We start from the raw sequence: 16,435 nt of genomic DNA, 5'->3' as shown, positions 1-16,435 counted from the left end.
TCTCTGGTGTAGTATTAGAAAGATTGTTTATACTTTTGGCAAAATATATTTTTTTTTATAATTTTGGCAAAACTATTTAAATTTATCAGGGGGAACCACCATCACCCCTACTTCCCGCGGCTATGGAAACATGTCCTGGAAAACATATTTGTTATATAGTCTGAAACTTTGTAGCAGCCACACACGTTTCTATTTGGGGCGGAACTGTGTGAGGTTGGGCGTATTTGACGACACGTAACAGCCTAAAAGGCTATATGAATGGGGGATATCGACAGAACATAGGATAAAAAGTGCAGATGTAAACCAACCATGCACGGAGAACTAATTCTGATGATGAAATATTTTCAGGATTAAATGATTGTACATGTGGTGTAACATTAGGAGAGAGCTCCGCTGACGGAATGCCTCGGAATCAACGAGGGAGCAGCACGGACTATCGATAGGCTATGTGTTGCTATAGCCTGTTCCGACTCCTCTCGGACGACTGCACACTGAGGTCGGTCTGTGAAAGTCTTTCTTTCTCTTTGTAATTTCATGAGGTTAGGCTACCCAGAATCAATGAATTATGTGTGTGAGCTGGCGAGTTTGCAGGAGTGTCGAGAATCGGTATGATAGCCCCAACAACAGCGATGTCAGCACCGCCCGGCAGTTGATGCGGCACGCACCTGTAGCCTGCTGCCAAAGGTATTTTCCAACTAACCGTCCGTCTGCGCTGCTGGCTTGCCCGGTCCTCGGGAGGCGTCACATTGGGGGATTGATTGCCTTTGAGTGTCGGGAACGTGCCCGAGGTCACTAGTTCCCACAGCCACAAAGTCATAAACCCCGCCCATTTCTACAATTCCCCTTTTTAAAATTCTGATTTTAAACCTAACCTTAACCACACTGCTAACCTTATGCCTAACCTTTGTTTTCAGAAATTATGATATTGACAATTTTGACTTTGTGGCTGTAGTAACTGGTGAAAACCCGTGCCCTGGGCGCAACGGTACAGATGGTTCCCCTTTGATGCCGTCAGACTAGCCTGATGTTGGAAAGCTACATTTACAACAGCTTCACGAATGGTTGTAACCTATTTACAAGCCAATAAAATGACACATGTAGCCCAACGGCCATAAAAGAAAGGCATTTCAAAATTGAAATGATATCTTTAATTTCCTAGCATACGCTATGTGTAACACACAGGAGGTTTGTGGCACCTTAATTGGGGAGGATGGGCTCACGGTAATGGCTGGAGCGGATTTAGTGGAATGGTATCAAATACATCAAACACATGGTTTCCTTGGTTTCCATGTGCTTGATGCCATTCAGTTTACTCCGTTCCGGCCATTACTATGAGCCATCCTCTCCACCAGTGTAACCAAAAAAAAAATGCTTGATTCCAGCAGTCATGCACATATGGGACACAAGGACACATGCCCCCTCAGCTATGTCCTGTTTATTCTTTTTATTAAAGAAAAATAATAATAATAATAATAATGTCATAAACTACTACTAGCCACTTGAGAATGTTATGGAGTTGGCTTTAGCTATCCCAGATAGGTTACCAACCCCCCCCCCCCCCCCCCCCCCCATCCTCATAACTAGCTACCAAAAAGCCATTTCAGGCTAACAATTAAGTTAGAATAGCTAGCTTATCTAACTGTCTTAGCTGGCATGACTGCTGGCAAGGTTGGTAGACTTTTAGAAAAGCAACCAATAACTAAATACACTGAATAGGACTCACATTCCTTTCAATCTTTTTCCCAGATTTTAGTGGCGATTCAGAGAAGCATATTTAGTTTCTTAAAAAAAAAAAAGAAGCACCAGTCAGGAGGATACAGCCAGCTCGAAGGTATGCTGAGATATGCAGAAAAAACTTGTGCATACAATTAAGCATATTGATTATGGCTCTAGATTGCAGGAAAAAAAACGGTTTCAGGTGTTTTGAAAAATGCAACATTCTCCCAACTTAAGGACCGGGGGGCCCTCCGGAACGCCCCCCAGCCATCCGAAACGAACATTGTGCACCTTCAGATTTTTGGGGTGCCTAACGCATCTGGATTCAAGGGTTTATCATTCGAAGTCCAAGCCCTCAGCTTTTTGCAGTAAATACTCAGCTCAAAGCAGAAACCGAGATCTCCTTTTTATTTTTTCATGTATAGTCACCCGTTATTTTATTTATTTATTTCACCTTTATTTAACCAGGTAAGCCAGTTGAGAACAAGTTCTCATTTACAACTGCGACCTGGCCAAGATAAAGCAAAGCAGTGAGATTTTAAAACAACAACAACACAGAGTTACATATGGGGTAAAACAAAACGTACAGTCAATAACACAATAGAAAATATATATACAGTGTGTGCAAATGTAGTAAGTTATGGAGGTAAGGCAATAAATAGGCCATAGTGCAAAATAATTGCAATTTAGTATTAACACTGGAATGATAGATGTGCAGAAGATGATGTGCAAATAGAGATACTGGGGTGCAAATGAGCAAAATAAATAACAATGTAAATAACAATATGGGGATGAGGTAGTTGGGTGGACTAATTACAGATGGGCTGTGTACAGGTGCAGTGATCGGTAAGCTGCTCTGACAACTGACGCTTAAAGTCAGTGAGGGATCGGTAGGATAGTCAGTTTTACGAGGGCATGTTTGGCAGCATGAGTGAAGGAGGCTTTTTTTTTTTTGCGAAGACCCGTAAGTCCTGGGGTAAGGAATATTTTTTATAGTTTGTGGGGTTTTGCTTACAGCATCCATCAGTTACCTCAGTTGAACGGGACCGTGTGTCGTTGACGAGCAGGAGAGAAACGGACACTAGAAATAGCGGGGTTGTGTAAAGTCCAAGAAAAACAACAGGAATTTCTCCACGTCAGTCTAATGGCAGGCAGTTCCCAAGATGGCCCTTTAGACTAGGACGGCTGTTACCATATCAGGTACCTAACGGTTCCTTCCACCACAGGACCACATTTACATTTTAGTCATTTAGCAGACGCTCTTATCCAGAGCGACTTACATGAGCAATTAGGGTTAAGTGCCTTGCTCAAGGGCACATCGGCAGATTTTTCATCTAGTCGGCTCGGGGATTAGAACCAGCGACCTTTCGGTTACTGGCACAACGCTCTTAACCACTAAGCTACCTGCCGTTCCTACAAGACTGATTTGATCTATTGGTTCACGTATTGATTCGATGCATGGATTTTAGATGGATTGATTGACTGAAGTGATACATGGACTAGTGGATGTTCTGCCATAGACAGGGTAGGTTACTTTCTAAATGTAATCTGTTAGTTACTAGTTAACTGTCCGAAATGGTAAATCAGTAACAACTTTTTGGATTAGCGAAACTCAGTAATGTAATATGATTACTTTCCCCTTAAGAGGCTTTAGAAGAAGACAAAAAATTTATATTACCAATTGAAAGACATCTATTGCAGGATAAATCAATGTTAGAGTTGACATAGCTGCCCATAAATGAATGTTGCATTTAACTTTATGAGTTTGTTATGTTCTAACCCATTGCTTTCTACTACAGATAATAATACGATTAGGCTATATCTTTAAATTAAAAACCAAAGTCTGTCAGATTTCCAGTCATTCCAATTAATGTAATACCCCTTGATCTTCAAGAATAGGTTTTGGAAATATGAAAATATAGATTAGCCTAATTGTTTTACCTGAAGCATAACCCCAAAAAACGAATGACTTATTAGCCTACCCTGTTGTTTATGATGCTGCTGTCATGGAGGACCGATTGGGCTCATTGCTTCCAGTTGAAAAAATAAATGCTTTGAACATCTGTTACTTCCTCACCCTGGCCATAGACTACCGTAGTTATTTCTTCACAGAGGGCTTTGAAAACCCTAGATTCTCTGGATGTCACAGAGAATGTATTTTGACATTACCTCATAGATAGTTCACATAGTGATACAATACCAGCCTATATATGTGGCCAACTTGAAAGTAGCCTATTTGAAACACCTCTCTGAGCCTTGCATGCTTTCCTCTCCATTTATTTTTAAGCTCAGTCAGCATCAGTGCCCCTTTTTTTTGTTGTTGTTGCAATAAAGTCATCATAAAGGGGCTTTATAAAGGGGCTTTGTCAGCGACTGAAGAAGGTTGGATTTATTCTTTAGTTGCATTCCTTCCTGGTTCCAGCAGTAACGTCAGCAGCAGGGTCCTGTTTTTATCACATCTGTTTAATAATGACCATGTGAGGAGTATTTAGACAGGAGTGCTGGAGCTCCTCCCTCCCTCCCTCCCTCCCTCCCAGACCCAGGACAGGATGGACCCAGGAGGGGTGTGAGCCTCAGTTAAAGCATGCTGCTGTGGATGAACTTTGACCCCAAAAACAAGCCGTCCAACTCCTCCTCTCTTGAATCCTCGCGTTCCTTATTCTGTCTTCTTTTTTTCTCTCTCTCTCTCACTCACTCATTCTCTCTCTGACTCACAGTTTAAATGCCTCTGCTTCAATACATGCCCTGACATGCTGAGAAACGGGGAGGAGCCAAAAACAAGAGGACAAGAAAAACCGGAGAGCAGCTGAGAGGAAGAGGGGGGGGGGAGGGGGAGGGAGAGGGGGACGGGGGGGGAGAGAGAGAGAGAGAGAGGGGAGAGAGAGGGAGAGAGGGAGGGAGGGAGGGAGGGAGGGAGGGAGGGAGAGAGAGAGAGAGAGAGGGAGTGAGAGGGAGGGGGGAGAGGGAGAGAGAGAGCGAGGGAGGGGGGAGCGAGGGAGGGGAGAGAGAGCGAGGGAGGGGGGAGAGAGGGGGAGAGAGAGAGAGTGGGCGTGTGAAAGAGGAGGGAATTCCATATGAGCTGTACAGAGAGACTCGTAAGAAACTTTGAGACAATTGGAAGAAAAGAAAAGCGATAAAGCAGGACTGTCAGGAATCAGCAGCAGATGTTGAAGATATAGGTAGCATGTTATGTTAGGGAGGCAGGAGAGAGATAACAAGGAGATTTTATCTGTTGTTAAGTGAGCCCTCGTGGCAATCTCACTCTCTTCTCACTCTCTGTGTGTCTCTCTTTTTTTCTCTCTCAGACAGAGGACAGGAGCAGTGTGAGGGACCGTGTCAGTACTGGAGTTGTGTAGAAGCAGCATCTCCATTCTATTCGTGGTCCTTTTCCTTGTATTTCTAACCTGAGGACCAGGTTGAGACGGCAGAGACTCACTGATTGGCTGGAGGAACCTGTGGAGAGATGACAGGATCTCTCTCTCCACACACCTGAGTGTCCAGAGGACTGATCCAAGTTAACTACAGACCACTGGGAAGGATTAAGAGACTATGATGGTATCTGGAGGAGCCACCAGATCATAACATCTGACGCAGAACTTTCAGGACAGTACCCTGTCACCGCCAGAGCTACCAAAAGTGTTGTGTAGTCCATTCAAATCAAAAGAGAAACTATATAAGAGGCGCTGGGGAGTATGGGACGTGGGACCCGCGGTGGAGTGACTCCTGGTTGGTTCCCAGGGGCCCGATGAGTGGTAGCAGCCATAGCACTAGCCTGCTCCGGGGCCGCCGCTTCTACTGTAGGGAATGGGCCCTGGAAAAGCTCCGGCGCTGTCTGGAGGCCAGGCCCGCTCCCGGCCGGCCCCCGGGGATCCTGGTGACTGGGGGTCCCGGGGCAGGGAAGACAGCCCTATGCACGGAGGCAGTATGGCCCACCTCGGACGCAGGGCTGGGGGTCGGGCTGGCACCCCGCTGCCTGGCATTTCACTTCTGCCAGCGGGAGGACGGGAGGAGCGTGGCGGTGTGGAGGTTTGTCCTGGGCCTGGTGGATCAGCTGAGGGCCAGCCCCCTCCTCCCCCTGGGGTACAGGGACACACTGGACACCCCCTTGGTGGCTCCCGCCCTGGAGCCCCTGCACTGCCAGAGGGACCCGGACGACACCTTCAAAAGGTCTGTACTCTTTATGCCCCCTCTACTACTCCCATCTTCACCAACTTATCTAGACAGCTTTGTGATTTGCTCTGATGTGAATTCAGTACATTCTGTCTGCAGTGGATATGACATTTGTTAAATGCATTGTTTGATTTTTTTTACATTAGTCACACTTTCACAGTAGCATATTTTTTATTTTATTTTTTATTTCACCTTTATTTAACCAGGTAAACCAGTTGAGAACAAGTTCTCATTTACAACTGCGACCTGGCCAAGATAAAGCAAAGCAGTGTGATAAAAACAACAACACAGAGTTACATATGGGGTAAAACAAAACAAAGTCAAAAATACAACAGAAATACATATATATATATACAGTGTGTGCAAATGTAGCAAGTTATGGAGGTAAGGCAATAAAATAGGCTATAGTGCAAAATAATTACAATTAGTATTAACACTGGAATGATAGATGTGCAAGAGATGATGTGCAAATAGGGATACTGGGGTACAAATGAGCAAAATAAATAACAATATAGGGATGAGGTAGTTGGGCGGGCTAATTTCAGATGGGCTGTGTACAGGTGCAGTGATCGGTAAGGTGCTCTGACAACTGATGCTTAAAGTTAGTGAGGGAGATAAGTGTCTCCAGCTTCAGAGATTTTTGCAGTTCGTTCCAGTCATTGGCAGCAGAGAACTGGAAGGAATTGCGGCCAAAGGAGGTGTTGGCTTTGGGGATGACCAGTGAGATATACCTGCTGGAGCTATATATATATGAATAGTCGTAGTAGCATAATGCATTTGGAAGGGAAGTGACACCATCACCAAGCAGACCAGTCTCCAAGCTAACTGTCCTTGACTACTTCTTACAGGTAACAGTGAGTTTCCATTAACATTCAGATTCCATTTACACTGTAGGCATATTTCTAACTGCCTGTCACTGCAAATGCTGTTCAGTCAAACAAAGAAGGCCAAAAGAGCCTCAGGGAAAAGCTAGCGATTGTCTTCCTTGGTTTAAAATACTCATTTATTTCATAAAACAAGCCATTCAGCTCTCTCACAATCGACCTCCAGTCTTGAAGGAACGCCACAACGCTATTTATGACACGTCCTTTTTAGAAACAAGGACAAAGACGTGAAAAATGCGTCCCTCGAGTCGCAGAGACGCAGTCGTTGGTACCGCTTGGTGAGGTCTCCATTCTCACGAGGACCCTCTGTCTGTCTGCTGCTGTCACGTTGACGGTTGGTTGTGGAGGAACGCTCTCGCTCGCTCTCTCCCTCTGTTTGCTGTGTCTCTGGTGTGAAGTATAGGGCTACATTCCACATTGCCCTCGGACTGACCCATAGCCTGGAGGGAGCAGTGTGTGTTTTTGGAGCCTGAGTGAAAGAAAGTGGCTGCGGTTTGAGCCACTGTCATGTGAACACTAAACAGCGGTTCGAACAAACAGAGGAAACACGAGCTTGGAGTGGCGGTGAACGCATATACAGAGGATCCTTAGATTTGAACAGATGCTAGCTGTATCCATTAGAGTCCTTAACACTTTTATAACCGCTTAGCTTACACTGTCAACAATCAACAGTGGCTAGTGGACCTAACCACCTCTAGGGAATTACTTTTTACTTTCTTATCACCATATTCCCTCGTAGAGGGTGACCTTAACCGTCCTTTAAACCACAAGGCTATTCTCTCTAGTCGTATCTAATTGCTGTTCCGCAAGGCTTGGCCCGTAGCTAAAAGGCTTGTCTGTTTTAAACCATTTCTCCAAAACTTTGGACCAATTAGGGCTCACAGGGCCGGTGTTGTCAGCCTCTTCACCACAGCGTGTCCAATTACAGCAGGGCTGAGAGAGTCAAAGATCAGCCTGCGGCCAGGACCATGAGGACAGGATGGAGCAGGAAACCCTGAGTCAATTAAAGGGCCGTTAATGTGGTTCTGGGCATACACAGCATGTGCTCGAGACACACACACACACACACACACACACACACGCACACACACACACGCACACAAAGGTGTGTCCTTCCCTGTTATCATATTAGTAAGGCACACAAACTTGTGATAAGCTTGTGACCAAGAAGTTTTGGACCGGAGCGTTCACTTTTAAATCCCGTCTCTTAAAAGGCACTAAGTGCTTTTACATAAACTCAAGCTGAGTGTATCATTCAGTTATGAAAAAAAGGACTGCAACCTTTTGAAATTGTGTTCACCGGGCTATATTGGATGTTTACATTAGCTGACGCCTTCCTTTCGGATCCTTCTAAAAAGAGATCATCTTAAGTGTAGGAGTGTGAATTCATTGTTGAACGGTGGTGAATGACCAAGGCTGTTCTTCCAGTCTCTCTGAGTGGTGTCTTATCAAACAAAGACCTAACCCATTAAACACTTTATATCGTTACATAACCTTTACAAGTGTCCCATTTAATACTTAATTATGTTTTTTTAGCAGGGTGACAGAGACCCTGTTAAAACAACTCCCAACGCCAGCCATAATGTCATCACCCTCCATTTAAATTGCTCACACACACACAGTAAAAACTCACACTCTTCCTGGATTACGCAATGGTTTTTACAAGGCCTAGGTTTGGTGAAGCCACGCGGGGGGGGGGTTTGAAGGGGAAGGAATCCATGGTAGATTTCCCACTTCCCTAGATAGCAGCATCCTCTGTTGGAAGGCCCTAACTAGAGTCGTGTGTGTATGTGTGTAAAGCTTCTTTAGGTCAAAAATAACAGTATCACTCTCCACCCTGAGAACACAGGGTTAGGGAGTGAGAGAGGGTGAGGGAGCTGAACCAGGGAGAGCGGCCTGAAATGCTTGCCTGAGCAGGATAGAGCTAACACCCACGCTGGTGAATGTAGAAACTATTTCCTCAGAAAACCCCTTGACATTTCTGCTCTACGTTTTTCAGACATCTTCCATTCTGCAGCCTTCATCATGTTTAATTACTGTAGCTTCAATCAAATCAATGACATCCCTGTTCAGTCACTCAGTCACTGAATGCTGTAATGATGTCCATATACTGAATGCTGTAATGATGTCCATATACTGAATGCAGCTATTGGGTCTGTTCATGTTCCATGTGTGATGAAATACCAACTACATTCCTCCTACATGACTCCTCTCTCTCTCTGTCTTTCATTCTCTCTCTGTCTCTCATTCTCTCATTCTCTCTCTCTCTCTCTCTCTCTCTCTCTCTCTCTCTCTCTCATTCTCTCTCTCTCTCTAGAGCGGTGTTGTTACCCTTGCTGGACCTCCCTGCCCCAGGGCAGTCCCTGTTCCTGGTGGTAGACTCCCTGGACTCTGGGTATGGGTCCGGCGAGGTGTCCAGCAGCGTTGGGGCCCCAGGGAGGAGCAGCTCCATCTCGGAGCTCCTGTCCAGTCACCAGCACCTCCTGCCCAGCTGGCTGCTCCTGGTCTGCTCTGTACGCAGACAGAACAAGGCTGTGTGTAAGATGTTCTCAGGTATGTCTGGAATGACTCAGCTCCTCTGCTGTAACTCTTCTTCACTCCTCTCGGGTTTAGATGAGCAGACACCACTTCAGGCTGCTATCCAGACCGGTTGAATTAGTTTTTTTTACTGGCCTTTTGTAAACATGAAATGAAGTTGTCCACCGCCATTCTTGCTTGGTCATCTGTTGCCAAAACAGGGCCTAACATGTTTGTTTACTGTGAACGTGTTTAAAAGTTGAAGCTCATTTACAGCATTTTTATACAATTAATAAAAACTTTTAAAATGCTATTTGGAGAACAACAAAAAACAATCAAAAATGACCCCAGCCATTATGACCTTGGCTGCTGTAGTTTCATTTCACCTCCAGTCCATCTACAAACACATAGCTTATTAGCTATACAGTTGTAATGTTGTACCCCCTGAAAGGGGGAAAATATGAGACATGATTCACACTGACACGTAGCATCAGCGACAAAACGTATGGGACGTCATCTATAATAATGGATGCTATAAATAATTTTGATCAGCAGATGCCACTAGTGTTCACTGTGTTGATCAAGGCCTCTAGTAATTAACCTATTTTCCACACAATAGATTGGAAAGCCTCAATGCTTCCGGAAGCTTTGTTTCCCCATAGCTACTATTTAACGGTTGTGCACTCAGTTTTTTGTTTGTTTGAGGGGGATGTCTGTAGACACGGCGGGAGTCGCAGGACGCTTTTTTAAAATTGTATTTTATCTGGCATCTCGCAAACACACTGACAACAGAGCTGCCTGCCTGCGAGCTGCTTAACACCAGTAAATATCTCTCTGGCACCAACAGTGAATCCACTGCCAGTATACGGATATCATTCTAGATATCCCTCCGGCCTGACTGGAGTTGAATGCTGTGACCACACACATTATATGTCTGTTTCTACAGTCCAATACCTCTTCCTGAAGTAGCTAATGTTTGTTCGAAAGTTACATTAAGTGACAGTTTCTCTCTGTCTCTCTCTCTCTCTCTCTGTCTCTCTCTCCTCTCCTCTCCTCTCCTCTCCTCTCCTCTCCTCTCCTCTCCTCTCCTCTCCTCTCCTCTCCTCTCCTCTCCTCTCCTCTCCTCTCCCTCTCCTCTCCTCTCTCTCTGTCTCTCTCCCTCTCCTCTCTCCTCTGTCTCTGTCTCTCTCCCTCTCCTCTCTCCCTCTCCTCTCCTCTCCTCTCCCTCTCCTCTCCTCTCTCCTCTCGGTAGGTTTCCGTAAGCTGTGTCTGGACGATCTGCGTAAGCCGGCGCCGGTGCGTGACGTGCAGCACTATATCCTGAGGAGGCTGGACCAGGAGGGGGCGCTCCGCCGACAGCTGACCCCCGAGACGGCCGACATGCTCAACCTGCTGCACATCAAGAGTGGTGGCTGCTTCCTGTTCCTGGAACGCGTTCTAGACGGCGTGGCGGGGGCCCTGGTGGGGCTCCGGGAGATCCGGGACATCCCCGGGACCCTCAACGGCCTCTACTTGTGGCTCTGTCAGAGACTCTTCCCCAGGGGCCTGTTCCTCCAGGTCAGGCCCCTCCTCAACACCCTCCTGGCCTCCCCTAGGCCCCTCACCACCCAGGAGATCTACACCGCCACCTGGACCCAGGACATGTCCCTCAGCCCTCTGGACTTCCAGAGCAGGCTACAGGCTCTGTCCACGCTGCTCATCGACGGCCTGGGAGGCAGAAAGCTCCTGTTCCACACTAGTTTTGCAGAGTGGCTGACGGACGTCAAGTACTGCACCCAGAAGTATCTGTGTAGCGTGTCTGAGGGTCACACCATGCTGGCCATGGCTCTCACCCTACGCGCCCCACACCTTAACACAGAGGACACCTGTCAGCTGGGCTCGCACCTGGTCAGCTCAGGCATGCACAAGGACAACCCTGCCCTCCTGGCCCTGTGGCTGTTGTGGGCTGACGTGCCCCCTCTGGCTAGCTCCTCTTACCCTGCCTCTCAGCCCCCTGTCCTGGTCAGGCAGGAGGTCCTCCAGCTGCTGATGAAGAGTGGGGTGTTCCCTCCCTCCTGTGCCCCAGATGGAGGCCCCAGCGTGGGGGTACACTGTGCAGGAGGAGGGGGGACCATCATCGGGCAGGCGCTGGAGAGGCAGGACTCAGTGAGGGTGCTACTGGACAGCGGGGTCAGCGTGAACCGGACCGACCCCACAGACGGACGCACCCTCCTGGCCAGTGCGGCCCAAGCAGGCTCAGCCGACGTGATCGACCTACTCCTTTCCCGAGGGGCTGACCCTCTGATCAGTGACCACCAGGGCCAGACCCCCCTAACGCTGTCTGCGAGGCAGGGCCATGTCAGGGTGCTGGGGATGCTGCTGGACTGGGCCAGGGGTCAGGAGCCGGAGGCCGCCGTGGGTATGGTGGAGCATGCAGACAGCGAGGGCTGGACGGCCTTACGGTCAGCGGCCTGGGGGGGTCACACCGAGGCCGTGTACCTCCTCTTGGATGCGGGGGCAGACGTGGACGGGTGTGATGCTGAAGGCCGGTCGGCGCTAAGGGCGGCGGCCTGGGGGGGTCACGAGGAGATCCTCCTCACGCTGCTGGACCATGGGGCGCAGGTGGACAAGGTCGACCGGGAGGGCCGCACGCCGCTGATCGCCGCCGCCTACATGGGCCATCGGGAGGCGGTAGAGATCCTGCTGGACCACGGGGCAGAGGTCGACCTGGCCGATGGAGACGGACGTACTGCCCTGTCAGTGGCTGCCCTCTGTGTGCCCACAGAGGCTGGAGTCAAAGGTTACGGAGACGTGGCCAGCCTGCTCTTGGAGCGAGGGGCGGACCCAGGGCACAGGGACCGGGATGGGATGAGCCCTCTGCTGCTGGCGGCGTATGAAGGTCATGAGGAGGTGGTAGAGCTGTTGTTAGAGGCCGGGGCCGACGTAGACGAGTGTGCCGGGCCAAATGCCGCCTCTGCCTCTGCTGCCGTCACCCCTCTGTTGGCGGCTGCCGCCATGGGCCATTCTGCGACAGTGGGCAGGGTGCTGTTCTGGGGCGCGGCGGTGGATGGCATCGACGGGGAGGGTCGTACAGCTCTGAGCCTGGCAGCAGCACGGGGCAGCGTGGAGGTGGTCAGAGCTCTCCTGGACCGAGGGCTGGATGAGAACCATAAAGACGATCTGGGCTGGACCCCGCTGCACGCCGCCGCCTGCGAGGGCCACCGGGGGGTCTGTGCCGTCCTGACGGAGCGTGGGAGCATGGCGCGGGTCGGAGAGATGGACATCGAGGGACGAACGCCCCTCATCTTGGCCGCGCAGGAGGGCCACAGTGGCACGGTGAGGCTGCTGCTGGACCGCCGTTCGCTCATTGACCACCGGGCGTACGACGGCCACTCTGCGCTGAGCGCCGCCGCCCTGGAGGGCCACGTTGAGGTGGTGGAGCTACTGATGAGGCGGGGCACGGACACGGACGTACGGGACGCAGAGGGCCGCCCGCTGCTCTACCTCCTGGTGCTGGAGGGCCATCTGGACATGGCTGCCCTCCTCATGGAGAAAGGGGGCGTGCCCCTGGAGTCCCGGGACGGGGAGGGGCGCACGGCGCTTCACGTGGCCTCCTGGCAGGGCAAGCTGGAGGCGGTGGGGCTGCTGTTGAGCCATGGGGCGGACCCTAACGCCCAGGACGGGGAGGGACGACCCCCCCTGCACTCTATAGCCTGGCGGGGTCATGTGGAGCCTGGTCATCTGCTCCTGGAGGTCAGGGGGGTCAACGTGGATCTGGCCTGCCGCCAGCAGGGGGCCACGGCACTGAGCATCGCGGCTCAGGAGGGCCACGCCAACATCGTGGCCATGCTGCTGGAGAGAGGGGCCAACCCAGACCACATAGACAAGTACGGCCGCAGCCCCGTCAAGGTGGCCGGGAAGAGGGGCCACTTCACCATCGTCAGGCTGCTGGAGAGCTACGGAGCCAAACCGTATCCAGGCCTCCTGCCCCAATCCAACACCCGGTCGCCCCGGTCATCCACTGTGAAGAGCCCGTCCTCGGCCTGCTCAGGGAGTAACGGGGCCCAGGCAGGGCATCATCATGGTGCTACCACCTCCACCTCCTCAGCCTCGGCCTCCTGCTCCCCAGGCTCCACAGCTGAGCACTTCCACTCCATCCAGAGCTCCCAGACATCCTCCTCCACAGCCCACTCCCAGGCCACGGTGCAGACCGTCCCCGCTGACAGCCTCTCCTTCACCCAGCAGATCCAGCAGCACTCCCTCCCCCGCAGCCGCTCCCGCCACTCCACCCTGCCCCCGCCCGGCTCCGCTCATGGCAGCCTGCACGGCAGCAGCCGCAGGGCCCGGTGCCCTAAGGCCAGTCCTCCTCCAACCACCCTCTGCACAGTCACGGCCATGGTGCATGACTCTGAACAGCCTTACAAAGGCTACCCAGCAGGGTTCGACTATCCCAGTAAACACAACCCCCCAAGCCTGATCCAGGAGGAGAGGCCCCAATACGGAGGGGGGAGGTGGAACTCTGTCATGGCTTCTCTAGGGGTGACGCCTGGACAAGATGGCCCCAAAAACAGGGACAGTCCCCCTATGGGCTACCCCTACCAGCTCCAGAGCCCTGCCCAGAGAGGGACATGGGAGGAGAACCAGAAGATGTCCATATCCCCCACTACTGCTTTATCTGCTGACTCCACGGTGGTCATGACGACCACGGACCCCCAGCTCAACCTGAAACAGGCCATCAAGCTGCAGTTTGAAGGGCCCACCAGCGCTGCCTTAAACAAGAGGGAGACGCCCCTGTGAACTCAGACTTGGTGAGTGTGTGTGTGTCAGTCACCAAAGAGGGTAGACTAACTGTAACACTAAAGTGAAGGAGTCGGGACTGAATGTGTTCAAAGCTGTGGGTCATTGACAAGTACAGTATAGTCCAGACTAGAGGGACCAATGTGTTTTTCTTCATTGTCTTAAGAGATGCTGAATGTAGGGAACTGTTATGTCAGAAATCAATTCTCACTAACTTCTTACTCAAAAAGCAACCGTTATTTGAACTCCAGTTGGCCGTACTTTCTGTCCATTTTCTATTTCATCATATTGATCTTCCCCAGAGTGAAAGTCACGTCTACAGTGGTATTATGTAAACCCCCTTTAAAACCAGAGGTTCATTACACCGTGACCTCTCAAGGATGGCACGTCCCAAACCATAAAACCAGCAGCCACAGTGTCCTGTCCTTTCAGGTGGTACATTTGGAGGAATGCCTGGAATTTTAACGGCAGCATTCTCTGTTGTAGGTTCTAGGTGGACGTGGAGTTCAACGGGGCCATTTTCATAGTGAATAATGGTTCTTACTGGGGCAGATGAGAGCGGAAGGGGCTTGTTTCTAACCCCCACCCTCTCCGCCTTCAGCTCAGTCGACCAGAGGAAGAATGGAGAGACTGAAAGACTTCAAAGCCAGTTACATTCCAGACTTTTCCGTCGCCTGTTTTTGAGCATTGGGCAGCTGTCACGGAATAGCGGACACTCACAAACACACACACACACACACACACACACTCCTCAGACACAAAGGCTTGCCTCTTCTCTTCAGTGGAGTTGACATTGTCATGAGTGCCATGGACAAGTGGGGCTGTCGCGGCCAGCTCTAGCCACCCTCCTGCTGATCTACCAGACAGAGACAGACCAGAGAGGGTGACAGCTCTGTGGCACAGTGACAGTGTCCCCTTCAGAGAGAGCCATCACTGTGTCACCTCTAGTGTAGTTGTATCTCTGTAGGCCCAACACAGGGCTGTGGTCTCACCAGGGTTTGATGCTTAACCAATCATCAATGGACTTCTTCAGAAACAGAAACCTTTCTACTCTACGGTGGATCAAAAGCATTCATTTGAAGCCACCACAGAACACCCATAATAGACTTGTGAAAGGGCTCTCACTGAGACGAAACTAAATGGGCAAGCAGACCCAAGACAACACACTCACACAGGACTTAAGATTGGTTTTATATGGGAGCTCTTTTTCATGCCGTAGCTGTTTTGAAAGCAATGATTATACTGTCTGTATGAATAACTAATGAGGCTTTGATCTTTGTCAGTTTTGCTCTGTCTATTTTTTAACCCAGGACATGGCAGGTATTGTGTTTACCAGCTTGGAGTCTGTCAACATGTATCTGTGGCGGCTTGGAGTCTGTCAACATGTATCTATGGCGGCTTGGAGTCTGTCAACATGTATCTATGATGGTTACAAGCCATACAAGTCAGCAGAATAGACAGCAGGCCTGCCAAAGCCTGGCCTGACCTAGCCTACAGTCAGCCATGCTGTCCCAACGCTGCTATGTTAATGACATAAACCAACCAGCGGGCTGAACGCTCTAGCGCACTCTGAGCGACGCTGTTGGAATGGACTGCTAATGATGACTTGGACCATAAATCCCGAAGATCGATTAGAAAGAAAGACCGAGAGGTTAGCAGTGGAGCTAGCTATTCATTTTACATCATTGACCTGGCCTAAGTACCTCCCATTTTGTTTTCGTTAGCATTTTGTTCATATTTAAAGGCATAATGGCGTTCTTTAATTAAAATTGCAGACGTGCCATAACTAATGTCAAACACTGTGTGTGTGTGTGTGTGTGTGTGTGTGTGTTAGCGTGGGCCTGTACTCTTAGTGTACAGCTTGCATCTGTGGAACAAAAGGTGTTATAGATAGCACGTTTGCGTCACAAAGACAGAGATGAAAGAAGAGACGTGGTTTTGTCACGGTACAGCTGCACATCAGAGATGCAGCAGGTCAGGAAGAAGCTGCCCTGAAAACAGGCTTCTCTTCAGCTACAGAGAGAACATACCCACTGGTGGAATCAACGTTGTTTCAACATAAATGTGTCAACGGATTGTGATGTGGAATCAACGTGCGAAATACATTGGATTTGAAAAAAGTAGTCTACCAGTTCTGTTTTCATCTCATTTCAGCCAGCGTTGTAAACATTGAAATTAGGGTAAAGCTTAAACTTAAATACATTGATTTAACCTAACAGGTTATTACATCAATCTAATTTCAACATGATAATCAGAACAACGTATACATTTAAATTGCGTTAAATTACACATAGAAATGTTTAACATATTTTTTTATCCTATATTCAATATACACTGAGTGGACAAAACATTATGAACACCTGCTCTTTCCA

The 16,435-nt window shown here is 49.4% G+C and overlaps 1 protein-coding gene across 2 annotated transcripts; it reads left to right on the top strand.

The window, feature by feature from the left end:
* The first annotated feature begins 586 nt into the window (after positions 1–586).
* Positions 587–15,927, top strand: ankrd50l (ankyrin repeat domain 50-like). 2 transcript variants are annotated; one of them, XM_084179496.1, is made up of 5 exons: positions 587–684; positions 5,022–5,883; positions 9,088–9,323; positions 10,540–14,074; positions 14,550–15,927. In XM_084179496.1, the coding sequence occupies exons 2-4, from the start codon at positions 5,462–5,464 to the stop codon at positions 14,061–14,063; spliced, it is 4,182 nt and encodes a 1,393-aa protein (XP_084035622.1). In that variant the 5' UTR covers positions 587–684; positions 5,022–5,461; the 3' UTR covers positions 14,064–14,074; positions 14,550–15,927. The 2 variants fall into 2 exon arrangements, with proteins under 2 accessions (XP_084035622.1, XP_084035623.1); XM_084179497.1 differs by lacking the exon at positions 587–684 and having other exon boundaries at positions 4,946–5,883.
* The last annotated feature ends 508 nt before the right edge of the window (positions 15,928–16,435 follow it).

This window comes from Coregonus lavaretus (genome assembly GCF_964263955.1).
Source record: "Coregonus lavaretus genome assembly, chromosome: 16".
Taxonomy (NCBI): domain Eukaryota; kingdom Metazoa; phylum Chordata; class Actinopteri; order Salmoniformes; family Salmonidae; genus Coregonus; species Coregonus lavaretus.
This window is presented reverse-complemented; position numbering and strand designations above follow the sequence as displayed.

Excerpts from the sequence above, each read along its gene's own strand:
- ankrd50l (XM_084179496.1), top strand. The coding sequence starts at position 5,462 with ATGAGTGGTAGCAGCCATAGCACTAGCCTGCTCCGGGGCCGCCGCTTC. Across the intron at positions 5,884-9,087 it reads CCGGACGACACCTTCAAAAG|AGCGGTGTTGTTACCCTTGC; the intron begins GTCTGTACTCTT and ends CTCTCTCTCTAG. Across the intron at positions 9,324-10,539 it reads TGTGTGTAAGATGTTCTCAG|GTTTCCGTAAGCTGTGTCTG; the intron begins GTATGTCTGGAA and ends TCCTCTCGGTAG.